At 44.0% G+C, this 20194-nt stretch overlaps 1 protein-coding gene across 8 annotated transcripts in view; it reads left to right on the top strand.

Moving 5' to 3' along the window:
• The window catches only part of FARP2 (FERM, ARH/RhoGEF and pleckstrin domain protein 2), a 216130-nt gene that overhangs the window by 105640 nt on the left and 90296 nt on the right, over positions 1-20194 (top strand). For all 8 annotated transcript variants that reach the window (XR_004647252.1, XR_004647251.1, XR_004647253.1 and 5 more), the window contains exons 8-9: positions 7176-7323; positions 11899-11994. Coding sequence is in view for 5 of the 8 variants with exons in the window: in XM_034782668.1 (XP_034638559.1) it covers positions 7176-7323; positions 11899-11994 (244 nt within the window). In the remaining 3 variants the exon portion in view is untranslated. The remainder of the gene's footprint in view (positions 1-7175; positions 7324-11898; positions 11995-20194) is intronic.

A 20194-nucleotide genomic window follows, 5' to 3' on the forward strand; every position in this document is an offset into this window, starting at 1 on the left:
CTCGAGTGGTCATCAGGCTAACCAGTACCTGACCCTTGTAACAGACTTATCTTGTGCTAAAGCCAGCCTCATCGAGGTATCTTTGAAAATAGGTTGTGAATATAGATCCTTGTGCAGAATCTGAAATTCTACTTTTCTCACCAATGCAATTTCTAAATATGCAATGCTTTTGCCTCTTCAAGCCAAAAATCTAAATTAATTGTAAGTTTTAAAAACTATATAAAGCACGGGACACTTATCAGTATCTGGATTAGAGTTTGATCTTCCCTATTACTGTATGGATGTTGTGATAATAAATATTGTCTCCATATGGATCCAGCTATAAGGAAACCTTGCATTGAGACCTTCTGTACTGAAGGCAGTTCTTGTTGGAAAATACCTTTAATAGGCAGGTTGTCTTCCATTGACTTGGGGAAGCCTAAGTAGATTTATCTACTTAATGGATGAACAAAATTAGACCAGATTGTTTTCAGACCAGTCTGTGCAGATTAGTCTACAGCAAACATCTGAGGATAATTACTTTGAAACTGCTTCTCATTTATAAATGTTTTCTGTGCAGTATGAGCTGCTTGTCTTCATTCCTAGTATTCCCCACTTTAGAAAGTTCCTTGTATTGTAGGTGCAGGCGGTTTTTTAAAAATTCTGTTCTTTCTGACAGGTATTATGCTCTTAACTTTATTAGATAAATTTGAATAGTTAACCTCTGGCGGTTTTTATATGTAATAAAATAGTACTCAAGTTACTCACCTGAGTTTGTGCCTAGAAGTTTTATTGGACATATTCCAAATTCTCCAGCCACCATGTTGTACCACATTTCTGTAATTTTATTTTTTACATAAAGCCCTAACATCCTCTTTCTGAGATTGTGGCATTACACCAGGAATGAGTTTGGCTCATTGTGTTATACACTCTATGCTTGAAGTTGTGTAATGTGTGAATTTATGGCCAAAATTTATATTTCCAGCCTTTTATCACTTATCCCACAGAGATGCAACTTAGGCCTTATCTGCTCACAAAAGTCATACTGTTGTAATTATACTTTGTATATAAAGTTTATTTGGCTACATCATACTCAAATTTGATGAAAAACACGATATAGACTACATCTTTGACAATATTGAACTCCATTTGAACCCCTGAAATTTTTGTAATTGGGGGAAAAAATCTTTTCAGTCTTTGCCGTTGTGAAGATCAATATTTTTTCAAAGTTAATACAGAATAAAAGCAGGATTCAGAGTGGTAGCCATGTTAGTCTATATCAGCAAAAACAACAAGGAGTACTAGTGGCACCTTAGAGACTAACACATTTATTATGCTAATTTCCCCCTACTGTTATTCACACCTTCTTGTCAACTGTTTGAAATGGGCCACCCTGATTACCACTACAAAAGTGATTTTTTTCATCCTGTTGATAATAGTCCACTTTAATTGAATTGTCTCGACCCCCCACTTGGTAAGGTAACTCCCATCTTTTCATGTACTGTTCTATATATCTTCCTACTGTATTTTCCACTCCCTGGATCTGATGAAGTCTGTTTTAGCCCACAAAAGCTTATGCCCAAATAAATTTGTTAGTCTCTAAGGTGCCACAAGTACTCGTTGTTCTTACAGAATAAAGCAGTAGAAACTATACTGAATGTTTTAACCACCTTGTACTCACCCAGAACCTGTGTGGCACAATGATTTTCCAGTATGTAACCACTTGTAAGAGTCAGAGAATCATGATTCCTGCAGTACTTGTTCATATTTAAAAGGATTGCATTCTGAATGTGTTCTATGGTTGTACTGGTATTAATTTTAAAGATGGTCCATACATGCAGTTAAGAGGTCCCTATTTCCATAAATTCTACTTTAATTATTAATAATTCGTCTGGACATGTTCAACAGAAAAACATTAGTTTTTAGAAATAGAACAAAGATGTCTGGTCTTAATGGTAATTCTATAAACTGTTAGGAGTAGGCATCTAAAAAAAAAAAAAGGCTAGAAGAAGGAAAGGGTATTGCAGGAAAATATTATTAATTTATTTAATGCTCCATGTTATACTTGGTACAGGATAGTATACAAAAATAGACAGATCATACCCTAAATAGCATATAGTCTATTCTAAACTAATTGAATGTCTATTACGGGGGGGAGAGCTGTTCCCTGGGTAAATTTTTTTCTAAAAGCATGTTTTAACATGGCATACATAAATACAGCCTGTACTGGGGCTAGTCAGTTCTAAGCAAAAATTGCTGAGTTCCTTTATTTTTCCCAGCTCTCTACCCTTCCTCCATCATCCAGTTTCCTTCCATTAAACTGTTGTATGAAAAATTCCATTTGTTGCCCTTTTTTGTATGCAGTGCACTAATGTAGATGGCAAAAACAGCACTTTATCAGAAATAGTGCTATAGTAATCACGAGATCTTTTAGCATAGTGTTATGTTGCCGAACCTCTACATTTTGAGGTTGCCTTTGTCAGACAGTTACACCAAACTCCTATTATAATCAGACCCTTGCGTATTCTGCAGCACTGTGGGACTAAATTGTGTGGCAAGAACTCCTAAATTCCATGGCAATGTTCTTTTTATTCTGGCTTTGTGAAATATCCTTAATTCCTATCTCCATGAGGGTTGTCACCCTCAAACTCACAAACTATGATTTACAGTTGAAAACACTAATTTGATGTAAATTTGGCGGTCATTATTTTTAGCAAACGTTACTCTTGAAGACCCTGTTCTTCACTGTTTTCTGGGCAGTCCACATCTATGGGTCTCAGCAGTTAAAATGTTGTCCAGGTGGCCTTGCTCAATAGCTCCTTACCTCAGTATGTATCATGGAAATTGGGAGCTTGAAGCCAACTTCAGTATCTCATCTTCTCTGCTCCCATGGTATTGTCTATCTATTGTAGTATTCATCCTGGCAAGCTCAGGTGAACAGTCTACACTTTAGGTTCCACCCACTCCCTGGCAGCAAGCTAGACTTGACTTGTTTTCCTGATGCCCTGCTGCTGTGCTCTATGGAAGGGTACGCTGAAATCCAATTGACTCCCCTGGTAGGGAAAGATGGAAAACGAGAAGGTGCAGGCATGTTTTGGCAGTGCAGGAAGATGAGGGGGACAATTCCATGGCAAAAAACGTGCTGAATTCTGTGACTGCGGCATCATGAAGTCTGATGGCAAGTCACACCTCTCTGAACTATTATTTCAGGCTCCTTGCAAACTCAGAAAGTTTGCAAACTCCATTGGTTTTCACCATTATCTAAGCAACTGTAAGGGGTATAAATGTGATATTTTTAAAAAAGAGACCTAGGGTTTTGGATTCTGTGGCAGTGGGTAAATTCTATGACCATAGAATGCATAGGGTCTGATTATATTAGGTTTTCCTAGATTTTTTTTTATTTAAATGAAGTGCATATGCTTCGAATGATACTGCCAAGAATGACCTTGAGCGGATCACTGCAGACTACATGGCTCTGGGAAGAAGGATAAAGGAGTTTGAGGCGCAAGTGGTGTTCTCGTCCATCCTCCCTGTGCAAGGAAAAGGCCTGGGTAGAGACCGTCGAGTCGTGGAAGTCAACGAATGGCTACGCAGGTTGTGTCGGAGAGAAGGCTTTGGATTCTTCGACCATGGGGTAGTGTTCCAAGAAGGAGGAGTGCTAGGCAGAGACGGGCTCCACCTAACGAAGAGAGGGAAGAGCGTCTTCGCCAGCAGGCTGGCTAACCTAGTGAGGAGGGCTTTAAACTAGGTTCACTGGGGGAAGGAGACCAAAGCCCTGAGGTAAGTGGGGAAATGGGATCCTGGGGGGAAGCACAAGCAGGAGAGCGCAAGAGGGGAGGACTCCTGTCTCAGACGGAGAAAGAGGGACGATTGATGAGTTATCTTAAGTGCCTATACACAAATGCAAGAAGCCTGGGAAACAAGCAGGGAGAACTGGAAGTCCTGGCACAGTCAGGGAACTATGATGTCATTGGAATAACAGAGACTTGGTGGGATAACTCACATGACTGGAGTACTGTCATGGATGGATATAAACTGTTCAGGAAGGACAGGCAGGGCAGAAAAGGTGGGGGAGTTGCATTGTATGTAAGAGAGGAGTATGACTGCTCAGAGCTCCGGTATGAAACTGCAGAAAAACCTGAGTCTCTGGATAAAGTTGAGAAGTGTTAGCAACAAGAGTGATGTCGTGGTTGGAGTCTGCTATAGACCACCAGACCAGGGGGATGAGGTGGACGAGGCTTTCTCCTGGCAACTAGCAGAAGTTGCTCGATCGCAGTCCCTGGTTCTCATGGGAGACTTTAATCACCCTGATATCTGCTGGGAGAGCAATACAGCCATGAACAGAAAATCCAGGAAGTTTTTGGAAAGTGTAGGGGACAATTTCCTGGTGCAAGTGCTGGAGGAACCAACTAGGGCCAGAGCTTTTCTTGACCTGCTGCTCACAAACAGGGAAGAATTAGTAGAGGAAGCAAAAGTGGATGGGAACCTGGGAGGCAGTGACCATGAGATGGTCGAGTTCAGGATCCTGACACAAGGAAGAAAGGAGAGCAGCAGAATACGGACCCTGGACTAGAGAAAAGCAGACTTTGATTCCCTCAGGGAACAGATGGGCAGGATCCCCTGGATGAATAACATGAAGGGCAAAGGGGTCCAGGAGAGCTGGCTGTATTTTAAAGAATCTTTATTGCAGTTTCAGGAACAAACCATCCCCATGTGTAGAAAGAATAGTAAATATGGCAGGCGACCAGCTTGGCTAAACAGTGAAATCCTTGCTGATCTTAAACGCAAAAAAGAAGCTTACAAGAAGTGGAAGATTGGACAAATGACCAGAGAGGAGTATAAAAGTATTGCTCAGGCATGCAGGAGTGAAATCAGGAAGGCCAAATCACACTTGGAGTTGCAGCTAGCAAGAGATGTTAAGAGTAACAAGAAAGGTATCTTCAGGTATGTTAGCAACAAGAAGAAAGTCAAGGAAAGTGTGGGCCCCTTACTGAATGAGGGAGGCAACCTAGTGACCGAGGACGTGGAAAAAGCTAATGTACTCAATGCTTTTTTTGCCTCTGACTTCACGAACAAGGTCAGCTCCCAAACTGCTGCACTGGGCAGCACAATATGGGGAGAAGGTGACCAGCCCTCTGTGGAAAAAGAAGTGGTTCGGGACTATTTAGAAAAACTGGATGTGCACAAGTACATGGGGCCGGATGCGCTGCATCCGAGGGTGCTAAAGGAGTTGGCGGATGAGATTGCAGAGCCATTAGCCATTATTTTTGAAAACTCATGGCGATCAGGGGAGGTCCCGGATGACTGGAAAAAGGCTAATGTAGTGCCCATCTTTAAAAAAGGGAAGGAGGAGGATCCGGGGAACTACAGGCCAGTCAGCCTCACCTCAGTCCCTGGAAAAATCATGGAGCAGGTCCTCAAGGAATCAATTATGAAACACTTAGAGGAGAGGAAAGTGATCAGGAACAGTCAGCATGGATTCACCAAGGGGAAGTCGTTCCTGACTAACCTAATTGCCTTCTATGATGAGATAACTGGCTCTGTGGATGAGGGGAAAGCAGTGGATGTGTTATTCTTTGACTTTAGCAAAGCTTTTGATATGGTCTCCCACAGTGTTCTTGCCGCCAAGTTAAAGAAGTATGGGCTGGATGAATGGACTATAAGGTGGATAGAAAGCTGGCTAGATCGTTGGGCTCAATGGGTAGTGATCAATGGCTCCATGTCTAGTTTTCAGCCGGTTTCAAGGGGAGTGCCCCAAGGGTCGGTCCTGGGGCCGGTTTTGTTTAATATCGTTATTAATGAGAGTGCAGTCCACACCATCCTCCAGCAAGTTTGCAGATGACACTAAACTAGGAGGCGTGGTAGATACACTAGAGGGTAGGGATCGGATACAGAGGGACCTAGACAAATTAGAGGATTGGGCCAAAAAAAACCTGATGAGGTTCAACAAGGACAAGTGCAGAGTCCTGCACTTAGGACGGAAGAATCCCATGCACTGCTACAGACTAGGGACCGAATGGCTAGGTAGCAGTTCTGCAGAAAAGGACCTAGGGGTCACAGTGGATGAGAAGCTGGATATGAGTCAACAGTGTGCTCTTGTTGCCAAGAAGGCTAATGGCATTTTGGGCGGTATAAGTAGGGGCGTTGCCAACAGATCGAGGAACGTGATCATTCCCCTTTATTCGACATTGGTGAGGCCTCATCTAGAATACTGTGTCCAGTTTTGGGCCCCACACTACAAGAAGGATGTGGAAAAATTGGAAAGAGTCCAGCGGAGGGCAACAAAAATGATTAGGGGGCTGAAGCACATGACTTATTAGGAGAGGCTGAGGGAACTGGGATTGTTTAGTCTCCAGAAGAGAAGAATGAGGGGGGATTTGATAGCAGCCTTCAACTACCTGAAGGGGGGTTCCAAAGAGGATGGAGCTCGGCTGTTCTCAGTGGTGGCAGATGACAGAACAAGGAGCAATGGTCTCAAGTTGGAGTGGGGGAGGTCCAGGTTGGATATTAGGAAACACTATTTCACTAGGAGGGTGGTGAAGCACTGGAATGCGTTACCTAGGGAGGTGGTGGAGTCTCCTTCCTTGGAGATTTTTAAGGCCCAGCTTGACAAAGCCCAGGCTGGGATGATTTAGTGGGAATTGGTCCTGCTTTGAGCAGGGGGTTGAACTAGATGACCTCTTGAGGTCCCTTCCAACCCTGATATTCTATGATTCTATGAATATACTGTATACTTAATTTCATACAATGTTATCTGGATAATTCTAATCTGATTTTATAATTTAGATTGTCCTGTATTGTTGCAACATTTGCTATGTTTCTGTCATGCTATTATGCAATATTCTCAATTTCCCCCTTGTTTTCTGGATATATCGATGTATTCCTAAGCAAGAAATCAAACTGAACAGGATTCCTGTTTGGACAGTGATCTGTTGACCTCCTGGGTTTTGAATCCGATAACCTTCATACCAGTGTTCATTTGCTTCTCTGTATCAGTTTCCCCCAGATATATTTTGTTATTCAAATTACAAAGGTAGCAGTAATACTTTCATGGAGTGAAATTGTCTGTAAATTAGGCAGAAAATTATTGCTTAGTTCTGGACATAAAGATTAATTACTTTGGACCCTTTGGAAGTAGTATAAAATCAGGTTGTTTTTAATATTCTCTATTTTTATGCTTCTATTCCTTATTGGAGGGGCCAAACTCCTGCTGAGTCAGATTTCCAGGTGCTTGAAATTGCTCGGAAACTGGAGATGTATGGCGTTAGATTTCACCTTGCATCTGACCGTGAGGGGTCCAAAATTAGCCTGGCTGTTTCACACATGGGCGTACTAGTATTCCAGGTAGGTTGGAGAAATAATACCAGATATGTACATCTTCCTTTTGATTATAATTCCTTAAGTAACTGTCAGTCACTTTAATCTACAAATCTCTTCTGACTTTTTTTAATAGCTGATTTTATATCACAGAATCATAGGGTCAGAAGGGACCGCAAGGGTCATCCTGTCTAACCCTCTGCCAAGATGCAGGGTTTATTGCTAAACCATCCAAGACAGATGGCTATCCAGCCTCCTTTTGAAAACTTCCAGTGAAGGAGCTTCTACAACCTCCCTTGGCAGTCTGTTCCATTGTTCAACTGTTCTTACAGTTAGGAAGTTTTCCCTGAGATTTAATCTAAATCTGCTATACTGTAGTTTGAACCCATTGCCTCTTGTGCTGCCCTCTGTGGCAAGAGAGAACCACCTTTCTCCATCTTTTATTATGGCAGCTTTTCAAGTAGTTGAAGACCGCTATCATGTCCCCCCTTAATCTCCTCTTTTTCCAAATTAAACATACCCAGTTCCTTCAGCATTTGCTCATATGGCCCTATGGGTGCTCCACTGTAGGTGTGACTTCATCCCTGTGCTGCTGATAAGAGAACTTTGGTAGCTGTGTCCATTGGGCCCACACATGCATTGTCTCTCTTCATGCTGCACCACTGGCTAGACAGAGTGTGCAGGCTAACCATTTACAAATTTAACGACTTTATTGACAAACTGGCCAAAGGACATCAGCAATATTTTAAAGCCATCATAGAAGAGGGACAATTAGTAGCAAAAACATCACTACAATTCGTCCTCCATGCCACCAACACGGCAGGTAGGTCCATCTCCACAGTGATGGTGATGCAACGATCATCATGGCTCCACTTATCAGGATTCCCGAAAGAGGTGCAGTCCATAGTGGAAAATTTTCCTTTTGAGGGTACGAAGCTCTTCGCCAAAAAGACCAATGCCTCCCTTCATATCCTGAAGGATTCCAGGGCTACCCTGAGGTTGCTGGGAATCTGTACACTGGGGTAAAAGAGGTGTTTTAGTCCCCAGTCTCAACACAGACCATATGTGGCTCAATATTAACCTCAGCACCATTAAGAACCAAAGAGAAAGAAAGAGAAATTCCTGAAGTGCAAACCGTCTGGTCTGCAAACCTTGTCCAAACCACCTGCATATAAATATCCCTTTTGACGGGCAGGTTGAGGCGCCGCGAGACCACTTTCCACAACTGCCGCAACCATCCATGGCCAGATCCGGGGTGGGTGGTGATGGGTCTAGAGGGATCCCAGCCCACCCAACTCCACCAGGTCCCAGCCCAGGGCCCTGTCAGCGGTGAGTGTGTTCACCATCCAGTCAGCAGGGATCCTACCGCAACACGCTGACCTTACATGGGTTGCAGATACCACTCATTCCGCCTCCTTGGGCCACTTCCTACTGTGTTTCCTGAAGCAGTAGACTGTGTATTGTTGGGGTCTCCGGGTTCCCTGGTGTGGGTAGCTCCCAGGAATTCTGACTCCTGCCAGTTGGGTGTAGGTAGCACGTTTCTGGTGTAGTCCTTGGGATCTCTGGCTCTCGCAGTTAGGGGCTCCTGGCCTGGAGCCTCCACCAATCGTGATTCCTCCTCAGTGACTAGCCCAGACTGAGCTGAGTTGCTCATCTTTATAGTAGCACAGCAGTTGGAGCATGCTCAGCACGGTCCGAGGGCCGGGACTTCCTCTGCCCATAGTGTGGGATTAAACCTTTCTCTCCTCGTGCGGGGTATGCACACTCTGTCACAGCGCCATACAGGCAAAAGCCCTCCTACCTCAGCATAGGTTCCTATCCCTGGCTTCATTCCTAAACACCATTCAGTACAGTCCACAGATACTGCCCTGACTCTGCCTCCAACTTTTTGGACACATGGCAGCAGGCATTGTGGTGATACCACATGCCAAATTCCACATGTGATGTCTCCAATTATGGTTTAGTTCAGTTTACAGACCAAACAGGGACAGGCTGGACAAACCTGTCACTACCCACCAGGCTCAAAAATTCCTTAAACTGGTGGAAGGACCCAACCAATGTGTGCAAAAGGATCCCCTTCTCATACATGTCACCATCATTCTTTCTTACCACCAACTCATCACTCATAGGGTGGGGAGCACATTTAAATGGCCTAATGACACAAGGCAAATGGTCACATGCAGAGTTGTCTCTACACTTCAGTCTCTTCAAACTGAGAGCGGTCAGGAATGCCTGCGCCTATTTTCTTCTGCTGATCGCAGGATCACATGCAAAGATCCTAACAGACAACATAGCCTGCATGTATTACATCAAGCGTCGCCGGGGGCCAGGTCGCCCTCCCTATGCATGGAGGCTGTGAGACTATAGAACTTGTGCATCTCTCACAACATCACATTATCCCGCAGCTTACCTCCTGGGCACGCAGAATTCGATAGTGGACAACCTCAGTTGCAAATTCCCACAAAATAATGAGTGGGAGATGTACCCATCAGTACTCCACAACCTGTTCACACGATGGGGAACACCATCCATAGACTTGTTCACCATTCACCAGAACAAGTGTCGATGCTACTGCTCCAGGGTGGAGATGGGACAGCAGTCTCTGGGCGATGCTCTTCTTCTCCCCTGGGACAAGGACCTTCTTTCCACCTTTCCTCAGTTTCCTCTTCTGCTGAAGCTCCTGTTAAAAATAAACAGGGATGGAGCTCACGTCATCCTGATTGCCTCTACTCGGCTGAGGCAGACCTGGTATCCTTACCTGATACAGCTTGTGATGTGCCCGCTGATCTCTCTCCCGACCTATCTGCACCTCCTTTTGCAGGCTCCTGCTTGGTTCCAGCACCTAGAAAGTTCATGTTCAAAGGAAGTAGAGGAGGTTCTATTTACACAGTAGAAAGTCCACTCCACAACGTACTTACTGTCAGAAATGGTCCAGGTTTCAGATTTGGTTCATTTCCCAACAAATCTCTCCAATGTCATTAACTCTTCCACATATTCTAGTCCTATGTTCTGACCCTTAAAAAGTCAGGATTATTCCTAAGCTCTCTTAGGGTCCATCTATCAGCTATTACAGCCTTTAATGGTACTGTCACACCCAATCACTAAAAGATTCCTTAAGGGTGGTATCAACCTCTTCTTTCAACCTCGATTCCCTAAACCTGGTTCTGAAAGTGCTGACTAGGCCCCCCCTTTGAACCAATGGCCACCTGTTCGCTAACATACCTCTCAGTGAAAACGGCCTTACTAATAGCAACGATCTCAGCCAGAAGGGTAGGAGAGATAGCAACTCTGATGGCGTATCTCCCTTACACAGTATTCTTTCCTGACAAGGTTATACTCCGGCTACATCAAAAATTCATCCCTGGGGTAACCTCCCTGTTTCACATGAATCAAACAATTCACTTTCCAGTCTTCTACACCAAACCTCACCAAGACAATAGGGAGGTTATACTACATACCCTAGATGTCAGGAGAGCCATGGTCTTCTACCTTGATAGGACAAAGGCCTTCAGGAAGTCCCCTAGACTTTTCACCTCTGTGGTGGAAAGAACCAAGGGCTCAGCAATATCAGCCCAAAGACACTCTTAAGTGAGTCTTGAATTGCATCAGACAGTGCTACCAAATTCTTAACGTGATCTCCTCCTTCCCCACCCCTGGATCTATATACATTCCACAAGATTGATCTCCTCATCTGTCGCCTTCTTCAAGGATGTCCCATCACAGAGATCTGCAGAGTGGGGACATGGGCTTCAGTCCACACTTTCGCAGAACACTATGCTATCATGGGGGACTCCACCTCCGATGCCATCTTCGCCTTCACAGTACTGTCATCTGTAACTAACCCAACTTCGAAGTCCCAGCCCTCCAAAAGGGGTACTGCTCGGGAGCCACCTAAAATGGAGCACCCATAGGAATGCTAGTCAAAGAAGAAGTTACTCACCTTGTGCAGTAACAATGGTTCTTAAAGATGTGTCCCCCTTGGGTGCTCCACAACCTGCTCTCCTCCCCTCTAGTTCTGAGTTCTCGTTCATGACTCTGTGTTAGAGAAGGCACTGAGGACGATTAGCCTGAGTGCGCTGGCTAGCCTCGTGACACAGCACGAGGAGGGCCCAATGAGCACTGCTACTTAAGTTCTCCAATCAGCAGTGCAGGAAGTTAGACACACCTATGGTGGAGCACTCATAGGGTGACACATCTTGAGGAACCATCGTTACTGCACAAGATGAGTAACTTCTGCAGATATTGATGACACCTGGGAAACTCAACCCAGGTGAGCAGTTAAATTTGATTTTGTAGAGCTATCCTTGGGTAGAATGAACAACGGAAAGTTTACAAAAACAAAAAACCAAAAATACCTATCTAAAACGTATATACCACAAAGTAACTGATATTGTCCTTCAATATCTGCTTGAAGACCCTATGTTTTCTATTAATCTATGAATGATATTGCAAAGCAGATAAAGCCTGATCAAAGGAATAAATTGAAAATAGATTGGAATACAATGAATTTTGGGGGCAAGGAAGGACACTTGTTATTGTTCAAGATACAACTTGACTGTAAACATTTCTTGCTAGCCATAAATAATTTTGTTTTTCATTTAGGGTACCACAAAAATCAACACCTTCAACTGGTCTAAGGTCCGTAAATTAAGCTTCAAGAGAAAAAGGTTTCTTATCAAGCTACACCCAGAAGTCCATGTAAGTCTAGCCATACCTATAGCCATGGCACTGTTTGAAACAAGTCTTCTAAATGTTAGTAGAAATACTTAAGTCTATAATTTTGTAAAGCAAGTGGATTTTTTTAAAATGCCCTAAAGGATACTTTTTGGCTTCATCCTTCAGTTATTGTAGTAAAGGTCTCCCCCACCTCCTCAATGTCCCTACCTTGCTCTTCTAAGGCTTTCCACTTCCTATATCTGTCTTGGCCCTCATTAGACATAAGCATGTGTATTTTAAAATATTAAATAGTAACGATAGTTATGAGTATGTTCAGTATGTAATTCCTGTGTATTTTCTTTTTAATAGGAATGTTGCTTATAGTACTGGTGCTTCATATGTAAATTTGCCTACTGCTAAAACTAGTAATTTGGGGCCATGTGCTCCCTTTGCTGCATGGTGGGGAGAGAAACAAAAGTTCACAAAAGAGGTCTGTTTGGATTGGGTGACAAGGATGAGAGGCTATTAGGCAGGCCTACCACCAATTGTGAAGTGCTGGACAATCCTGTTTACAGTGACGTTGTCAAATATGCAAGACTGAAGAAGGCATGGCCAGCCATAAGGGGTCGGAATTTCTGAGTAGACACTCTATACACCATGAGCCCAGAACTTTGGAATTCAATTATAGGGCAAATTGCCACTTGGGAGCTAATGCTACTTGTTTCAGCTTGCTGCTAGTTTCTTTCTGTGGCTTTAATGTACCTCTGGGTGTTATGTAATATGCAGTTATGCTAGCTGTGTGAGTCACGCTGCCCATTGCTGTAGTTAAGGGTATGAGAGGTTCATAAAAGAGCAGGCACTCCTGCAGCAGATGTTTGGAGATCTGCAGGGTTTGGGGCCAGAATTTGCTTCAGATTCCTGGGCTCCACATGGTTTCCAGATTACAGACTGTGCACCTGCACCCCATTGCTAATCACATATGCAAGGGGAGAATGGGGCATGTTTATCCCAATTTTCAGCCCACTAAATTTTTGCAGTAAACTTTTTCCTTCTGTAGTTTTTTCATGGAATGGAATGAACAGAAATATCCAAAACTGGAGACCTGGTAATAATGGGAGACTTTAACTACCCAGACATCTGTTCGAAAAGTAGTATGGCAAAATACATTTCCAACAAGTTTTTGGAATGTACCAGGGACAACTTTGTGTTTTAGAAAGTGGAGGAAGTAACCAGGGAAACAGTCATTTGAGACTTGATTCTGACCAAGATGAAGGAATTGGTAGTAAATCTGAAAGTGGAAGAACGTATGGGTGAAAATGATCATGAAATAATAGATATCATGATCCTAAGAAAAGGGAGGAGTGAGAGCAGCAGAATAAGGACAATGGACTTCAAAAAAGCAGACTTTAACAAACTCAGAGAACTGGGAAGAAAATCTAAGGGATAAAGGAGTCCAGGATAGCTGGCAGTTTCTCAAGGAGACAATATTTAATGCACAATTGCAAACTATTTTGATGCAAAGGAAAGATAGAGCCATATTGGCCTCTTAGTAGTCTTCCTATCAGGAGCTCTTTAATGACCTGAAAGTCAAAAAGGACTCCTATAAAAAGTGGAAACATGGATAAATTGCTAAGGAGGAGTACCAAAGAATAACACGAACATGTGGAGACAAAATCAGAAAGACTAAGGCACAAAATGAGTTATACTTAGCAAGGAGCATAAAAGGCAATAAGAAGAGGTTCTTTAAACATGTTAGAAGCAAGGGAAAGACAAAGGGAAGTGTAGGCCCTCTACTTAGTGGGGAAGGAGAGCTAATGACTGATGACATCAATAAGGCTGAGTTGTTTAATACCTCTTTTGCTTCAGTCTTCACTAAAAAGTTTAATGGTAACTACATACTCAAAACAATATTCATGACAAGGGGGAAAGAGTGGAAGCCAAAATAGGGAAAGGTTAAACAATATTCTGATAAGTTAGATGTATGTGGCAGGGGGGAGGGATAGCTCAGTGGTTTGAGCATTGGCTTGCTAAACCCAGGGTTGTGAGTTCAATCCTTCAGAGGGCCACTTAGGGATCTGGGGCAAAATCAGTACTTGGTCCTGCTAGTGAAGGCCAGGGGCTGGACTCAATGACCTTTCAGGGTCCCTTCCAGTTCTATGAGATAGGTATATCTCTCTCTCTATTATTATATTATAAATTCATCCTAGGGTACTTAAAGAACTAGCTAAAGCAATTTTGAACTGTTAGCAATTACCTTTTGAGAATTCAGGGTGTGGTCCCAGAGGGCTGGAAAAGGGCTAACGTATCTATTTTAAAAAAGGGGAACAAAGACAACTTGGGAAATTATAGACCAGTCAGCCTAACTTCAATACATAGAAAGATACTGGAACAAATTATTAAACAATCAATTTGTAAGCACGTAGAGGATAATAGTTATAAGAAATAGCCAGCATGGATTTGTCAAGAATAGATCATGCCAAATCAACTTAATTTTCTTCTTTGATGAGGTTACTGGCATAGGCACCACAGGAGGGAAGGAGCAGTAAATGTGGTATTCTCTTGATTTTAGTAAGTGTTTAGACATAGTCCCACATGAACAAACGAAGGAAATATGGTCTAAATGAAATTACTGTAAGGTGGGTGCACAACTGGTTGAAAGACCGTACTCAAAAAGTAGTTATCAATGGTCATCTGTAAAACTAAGAGGATGTATTTGGTGGTCAGTCCTGGGTCTAGTACTGTTCAGTATTTTTACTGATGACTTGGATAAGGGAGTGGACAGTATACTTACAAAATTTGTGGATGACACCCTGCTGGGAGAGGATGCAAACACTTTGGGGGACAGGATTAGAATTCAAACTGACCTTGACAAATTGGAGAGTTGGTCTGAATTCAACAAGATGAAATTCAGTAAGGATAAGTCAAAGTACTGTAGCCATGGCATCCAGCAAGTACTTCACTTAAGAAGAAAAAATCAAATGCACAACTACAAAATGGGGACTAATTGGCTAAATGGTAGTACTGCTGAAAAGGTTCTGAGGTTATCGTGCATTACAAATTGAATATGAGTGAACAATGTGATGCAGTTGCAAAAAAAAAAAAAAAAAAGGCTAATATTCTGGGATGTATTAAAAGGAGTGTTGTATGTAAGACATGGGAAGTCATTTTTCCACTCTACTTGGCACTGGTGAGGCCTCAGCTGGAGTACGGTGTCCAATTCTGGGCACCACACTTTAGGAAATATGTGGACAAACTGAAAAGAGTCCAAAGGAAAGCACCGAAAATGATAAACATTTTAGAAAACCTGACGACCCCGATGCAGTTGCCCCTCTGGCCAGATCTTCTGTCATAGAATCACAGTCGGCTCCTGCACCCAAATCTGGCAGTGCTGCACCTCACAGTTTGGTTGCTCCATGGTTAACTGCTGAGGAGCAGGAATGCTTGGCTCGAGTCCAGCAGGTCCTACGGGGTAGTAGAAAGCCCTCCACTAGAGCGATCTGTCTGGCCAAATGGAAACGATTCATGTGCTGGGCCTAGGCCCAATAGGTTAGGCTAGAGCAGGCCTTGCTGCAGTTAATCTTGGACTACCTTATGTACCTGAAGGTCCAGGGTTTGTCCCTTTCATCAGTTAAGGTCCACTTGGCCGCTATATCAGCCTTTCACCCTCCATTCCAGAGCAGGTTGGTCTTCGCACATAACATGACCGTCCAGTTCTTAAAAAGTCTGGAGTGGCTCTACCCCGAAGTCCAGGACCCAGTCCCTCCATGAGCCTGGAATCTGGTGCTTGCGTGGCTCATGAAAGCCCCCTTTGAGCCCTTGGTGTTCTGTTCCCTTCTTGTAACCGTGCCCTAGTGGGTCACAACTGAGGATGCCAAGTTCAGGACGAACTGCTGAGATGTAGGGCAAATGCAACCCAAAACTGGTGGTTATTTTTTTTATAAGATATACCAAACCAGCCACAAAAGTAAACTCCTGTTTCACCACACTGGCTAACAAGAAAACATAAAGGCAGTTTCCTCAGGCATTCCAGTTCTTATATCACCACCAAAAACACTGGATTCAGAGATGAGTGGTTCTTTATAACCAGTCTCATCAAATAATAGGTTCTTCTGATCCCAAAGGACCAGCCACACACCCAAGTCAATATATAACTTAGATCTTACCCAAAAGTCACGCTGATGCCAATCCCTGAGTATCTAAGATCTAAAGGTTTATTTATAAAAAGAAAGAAAGGTGAAAGTTAAAATTGGTTAAAGGAATCGGTTACATACAGTAATGGCAAAGTTCTTGGTTCAGGCTTGTAGTAGTGATGGAATAAACTGCTGGCTTAAGTCAAGTCTCTAGAATACATCCACAGTTTGGATGGATCATTCAGTCCTTTGTTCAGAACTTCAGTTTGTAGCAAAGTTTCTCCAGAGATAAGAAGCAGGATTGAAGACCAAATGGAGGTGTTTCCAGGGCCTTTTATAGCTTTTGCCATGTGGAGGGCATCCCACTGTTCTTATTGTGGAAAATTACAGCAACAAGATGGAGTTTGGAATCACATGGGCAAGTCATATGTTTATGCCCAGTTTCCCTCAGTCATTGCAGGAAGCCATTACCTACACTCCAGACAGCACATTTGCATGACAGTCCACTCAGTGTAAATGGACCTCTCCCATGGTCCGTTGTCAACCAAGTGTTTCTTGATGAGCCACTTAATTTGAATAGTCCCTCCAAGATGTGCAGGGCGTTACCTCAGGAGCAAACATTTAAAGTCCAAGTATAGAGACAATATTTATAAATTCACATACAAAAATGATACATGCATACAGATAGCATAATCAGAACCAACAAATCATAACCTTTTCATAGACACCTCACTCGACTACCTTTGTTATATATTTGCAGCAAATATTGTACAATGGTTGCAACAATGATCTATGTGGTTATATTTTAATTAGATAACGTCACAGCGTCCTATTCCCTTCTTTTGCTCTCCTGCAAGGTGTCATTGCTGGTGGCGATTACTTCTGCCCGAAGGGTTTCCGAGATTAGAGCACGTACATCGGAGCTGCTCTACACAGTATTTTTTAAGGACAAGGTTCAACTGCAGCCACATCTGGCTTTCCTGCCCAAGATGGTTTTGCATTTTCACATGAGCCAGAACATATTCTTGCCAGTAGTCTTCCCAAAGCCTCATAAGTCTGAGGAGGAACATAGGTTGCACTCCCTGGATATCAGAAGAGTGCTAGCCTTCTATATCGAAAGGCCCAAGCCATTTAGCAAGTCAATGCGGTTGTTTGTCACGGTGGTAGATAGGATGAAAGGTCGGTCAGTGTCCACCCAGAGAATTTTATCTTGGCTCACCCCCTGTATCCGATTCTGTTATGATCAGGCAAAGGTGCTTCCACCAGAGATCGTAACCATCCACTCAACTAGAGCACAAGCCTCAGCAGTGGCCTTCCTGGCCCATGTGCCAGTTTCTGATATCTGCAGGGCCGCCACCTGGTCGTCCATCGATATGTTCACGTTTCACTATGTGCTTATCCAGCAAGCATGAGACAACGCTGGCTTTGGTAGAGCGGTGTTACAATCTGCACGTCTGTGAACTCCGAGCCCACCTCCAGGGACACTGCTTGTGAGTCACCTAGAATGGAATCAACATGAGCAAGCGCTTGAAGAAGAAAAAATGGTTATCTACCTTTCATTACTGTTGTTCTTCGAGATGTGTTACTCATGTCCATTCCATTACCTGCCCTCCTGCCCCTCTGTCAGAGTTGCCGGCAAGAAGGAGCTGAGAGGGCGTAGGGCCAGCGGCACCTGATATACCAACGCATGAGTGTTGCACTCAAGGGGGCTGACCCTACGGATACTGCTAACGCAAAAGTCTCTGACAACTGTGCACATGGGCGTGCACACACCTAGAATGGAATAGACATGAGCAACACATCTTGAAGAACAACAGTTATGAAAGGTAGGTAACCATTTTTTGCTGTCACTTGAGAGTTAAATCTAACATTTTTGTGGATAGATTTTGAGTACTTCTCAATGTATCTGAACAAAGAAGCAAAAATAATTCAAGTGTCAAACTGAAGCAGATCAGTGGTTCATCTAGTCCATTATCCTGTCACTAACAGTGACCAATGCCAGATGCGTCAGAGGAATGTGAAAAAAAGCAAAATAATGCACCTAAGCTTGCAGTTCTGTTCCTCATAGGGGGACTTTTTCATAACTCTTTTTCATGGTGAGCGTATATCCTGAAGCGTGAAGATTGATGAACCTCATAATTTTTATCCTAACTAATATAACTTTAGATATTCATAAAATGCCAGTCCTTTTTTTTTTTTTTAATTTACTGAATTATATACCTAATTGGACTGCTGTGTGTAGGGACTTCAGCCCAGAGCATTTAGTTTCTACAAGCATAGCAATTGTACATAAATGTTTTGAAAGACAGGGTAATTCTGAGTGTGCAAAGGAGCTGATATGAAAGTAGGTTGTCCTGATTCAAACAATCAGTCTGGATATCTTGTTCTGCATAAACAAGCAGGAAGTAAGATGAGCATGTCTCCTGTGTTGGGGAACCCCATTAGTATGAGTGGGCAGTCCATTGTAAAACATTTCTTATTGTCACTCAGCAGAAAAGGAAAACAAGATTGCAGAAAGGCTGAGTTGCTTGGTGATGGACCATCACAAATAGTTTTTGGGTCTTCCAGTGGAGTTCACTGGGATTTGTGAGTCCCTCATCTGATCAGAAAGATTTACCTGCCTTCTGCTCCTGGCACTGAGAAATTTATGTACGTCATCTTCTGCAATACCTCTGGCCATAGGCAGCATTTCACAAACTCTTGATAGCTGAGCCTTCTCCAGGAAAACAAAACCAATCTTAAATCCTTTCAACCCTGTCACAGGGGGAAACTTGTATTGTCACTGTTCCACACCTCTCTGTCCCACTACGGTATTCATGCCTCCTCCCCCCAGGGATGTGTCCCTCATGTTTGAGAAATTAAGGGTGCTCTCCAGGCTCAGGAGAGACAAACTTTCAATACACCTTTTATTAACAATATTGATAGCATCAGCTACCTCAGACAGTTATGGTTCTCAGTTGATTTGAAGACTCTGAGTCTAGTTATGTAGAAGATCACTCAGAAACAGGGCATCTTCTTCGAGTGATTGCTCCTGTGTATTCTACAATAGGTGCGTGTGCTCGCCACGTGCACTGGTGCCAGAAGTTTTTCCCCTAGCAGTACCCGTAGGGGAGCGCCCCAGCGACCTTTGGAGTGGCGCCTTCATGGTGCGGTATAAGGGGCGGTGCGCACTCCCCCCACTCTCAGTTCCTTCTTGCCACCAGTGAAGGTGCTTCAGAACTGCTTTGTTCCAGCTTGTCTGCAGCTTTCCTCCAGAACTCTTGTTCGTTCAGTGTAGTAGTACCTGTAGTTGAAGTAGTTAGATTAGATAAGTTTAGTTTAGTGCGCCCGGGCCAGGGCATGCCCTGTGCCCCGCGTTTTAAGTTGTGCGACACTTGTAGGCAACCGATGCCAGTGAGTGATCCGCACATGGACTATTTATGCTGTCTGGGCAAAACCCATCTCAGCGATCGCTGCAAGAGTCCTGCAGCGACCCGTCAGTGCTATCTACCAGTCGGCACTGCTCCCCGTCCGCGGGGCACGCCAAGAAGGCTAAGGAGAGGCCTTTTCTGCCATGGCACTGGAGCAAAACCAGGGGAGAAGCTAGACCCATGTTGGGCAGTCCTCTATCCCCATCGGCCTTCAGGCCTCTGACTCAGGTCAGGTGGAGTAGCCCGGCCTATTCGGAGAAGACTTCCCTGGATGTCTGGATGCCCTCCACGTGGCCCAGGACATTATGTCCATGCCGGTACCAGGGGTACAACCAACGCTGGCTCCACGGTCCAGAGGCAAGCCACCGCTGGGATCTCCAAAGTCTCCCCTGGCTCGGGTACCATTCGCGGTCGAGGGAATGTTCCCGATGCCATTCGCTGGCCAGCGACCGTCCAGTGCATAGTCCATGCCAGTCACCGTTGACCCCCACCACGTTGTCTGGCTGGGTTCTGACTGATAGGGGCTCCAGGCAGGACCGGTGCTACCATTAAGGCAAACTAGGTAGTTGCCTAGGGCGCCAAAATTTGGGGGCGCCAAAAAGCGGTGCCCCCAATTTTTTTTACAGCGTTCCTGGGCTGGGCTGCCGGCAGCGCGCTGACACGTGCGGCTCAGACTCCCTTTCCCAGCGCAGCGGCCGCTCC

Source organism: Trachemys scripta, chromosome 9, assembly GCF_013100865.1.
Source record: "Trachemys scripta elegans isolate TJP31775 chromosome 9, CAS_Tse_1.0, whole genome shotgun sequence".
In the NCBI taxonomy this organism is placed as follows: domain Eukaryota; kingdom Metazoa; phylum Chordata; order Testudines; family Emydidae; genus Trachemys; species Trachemys scripta.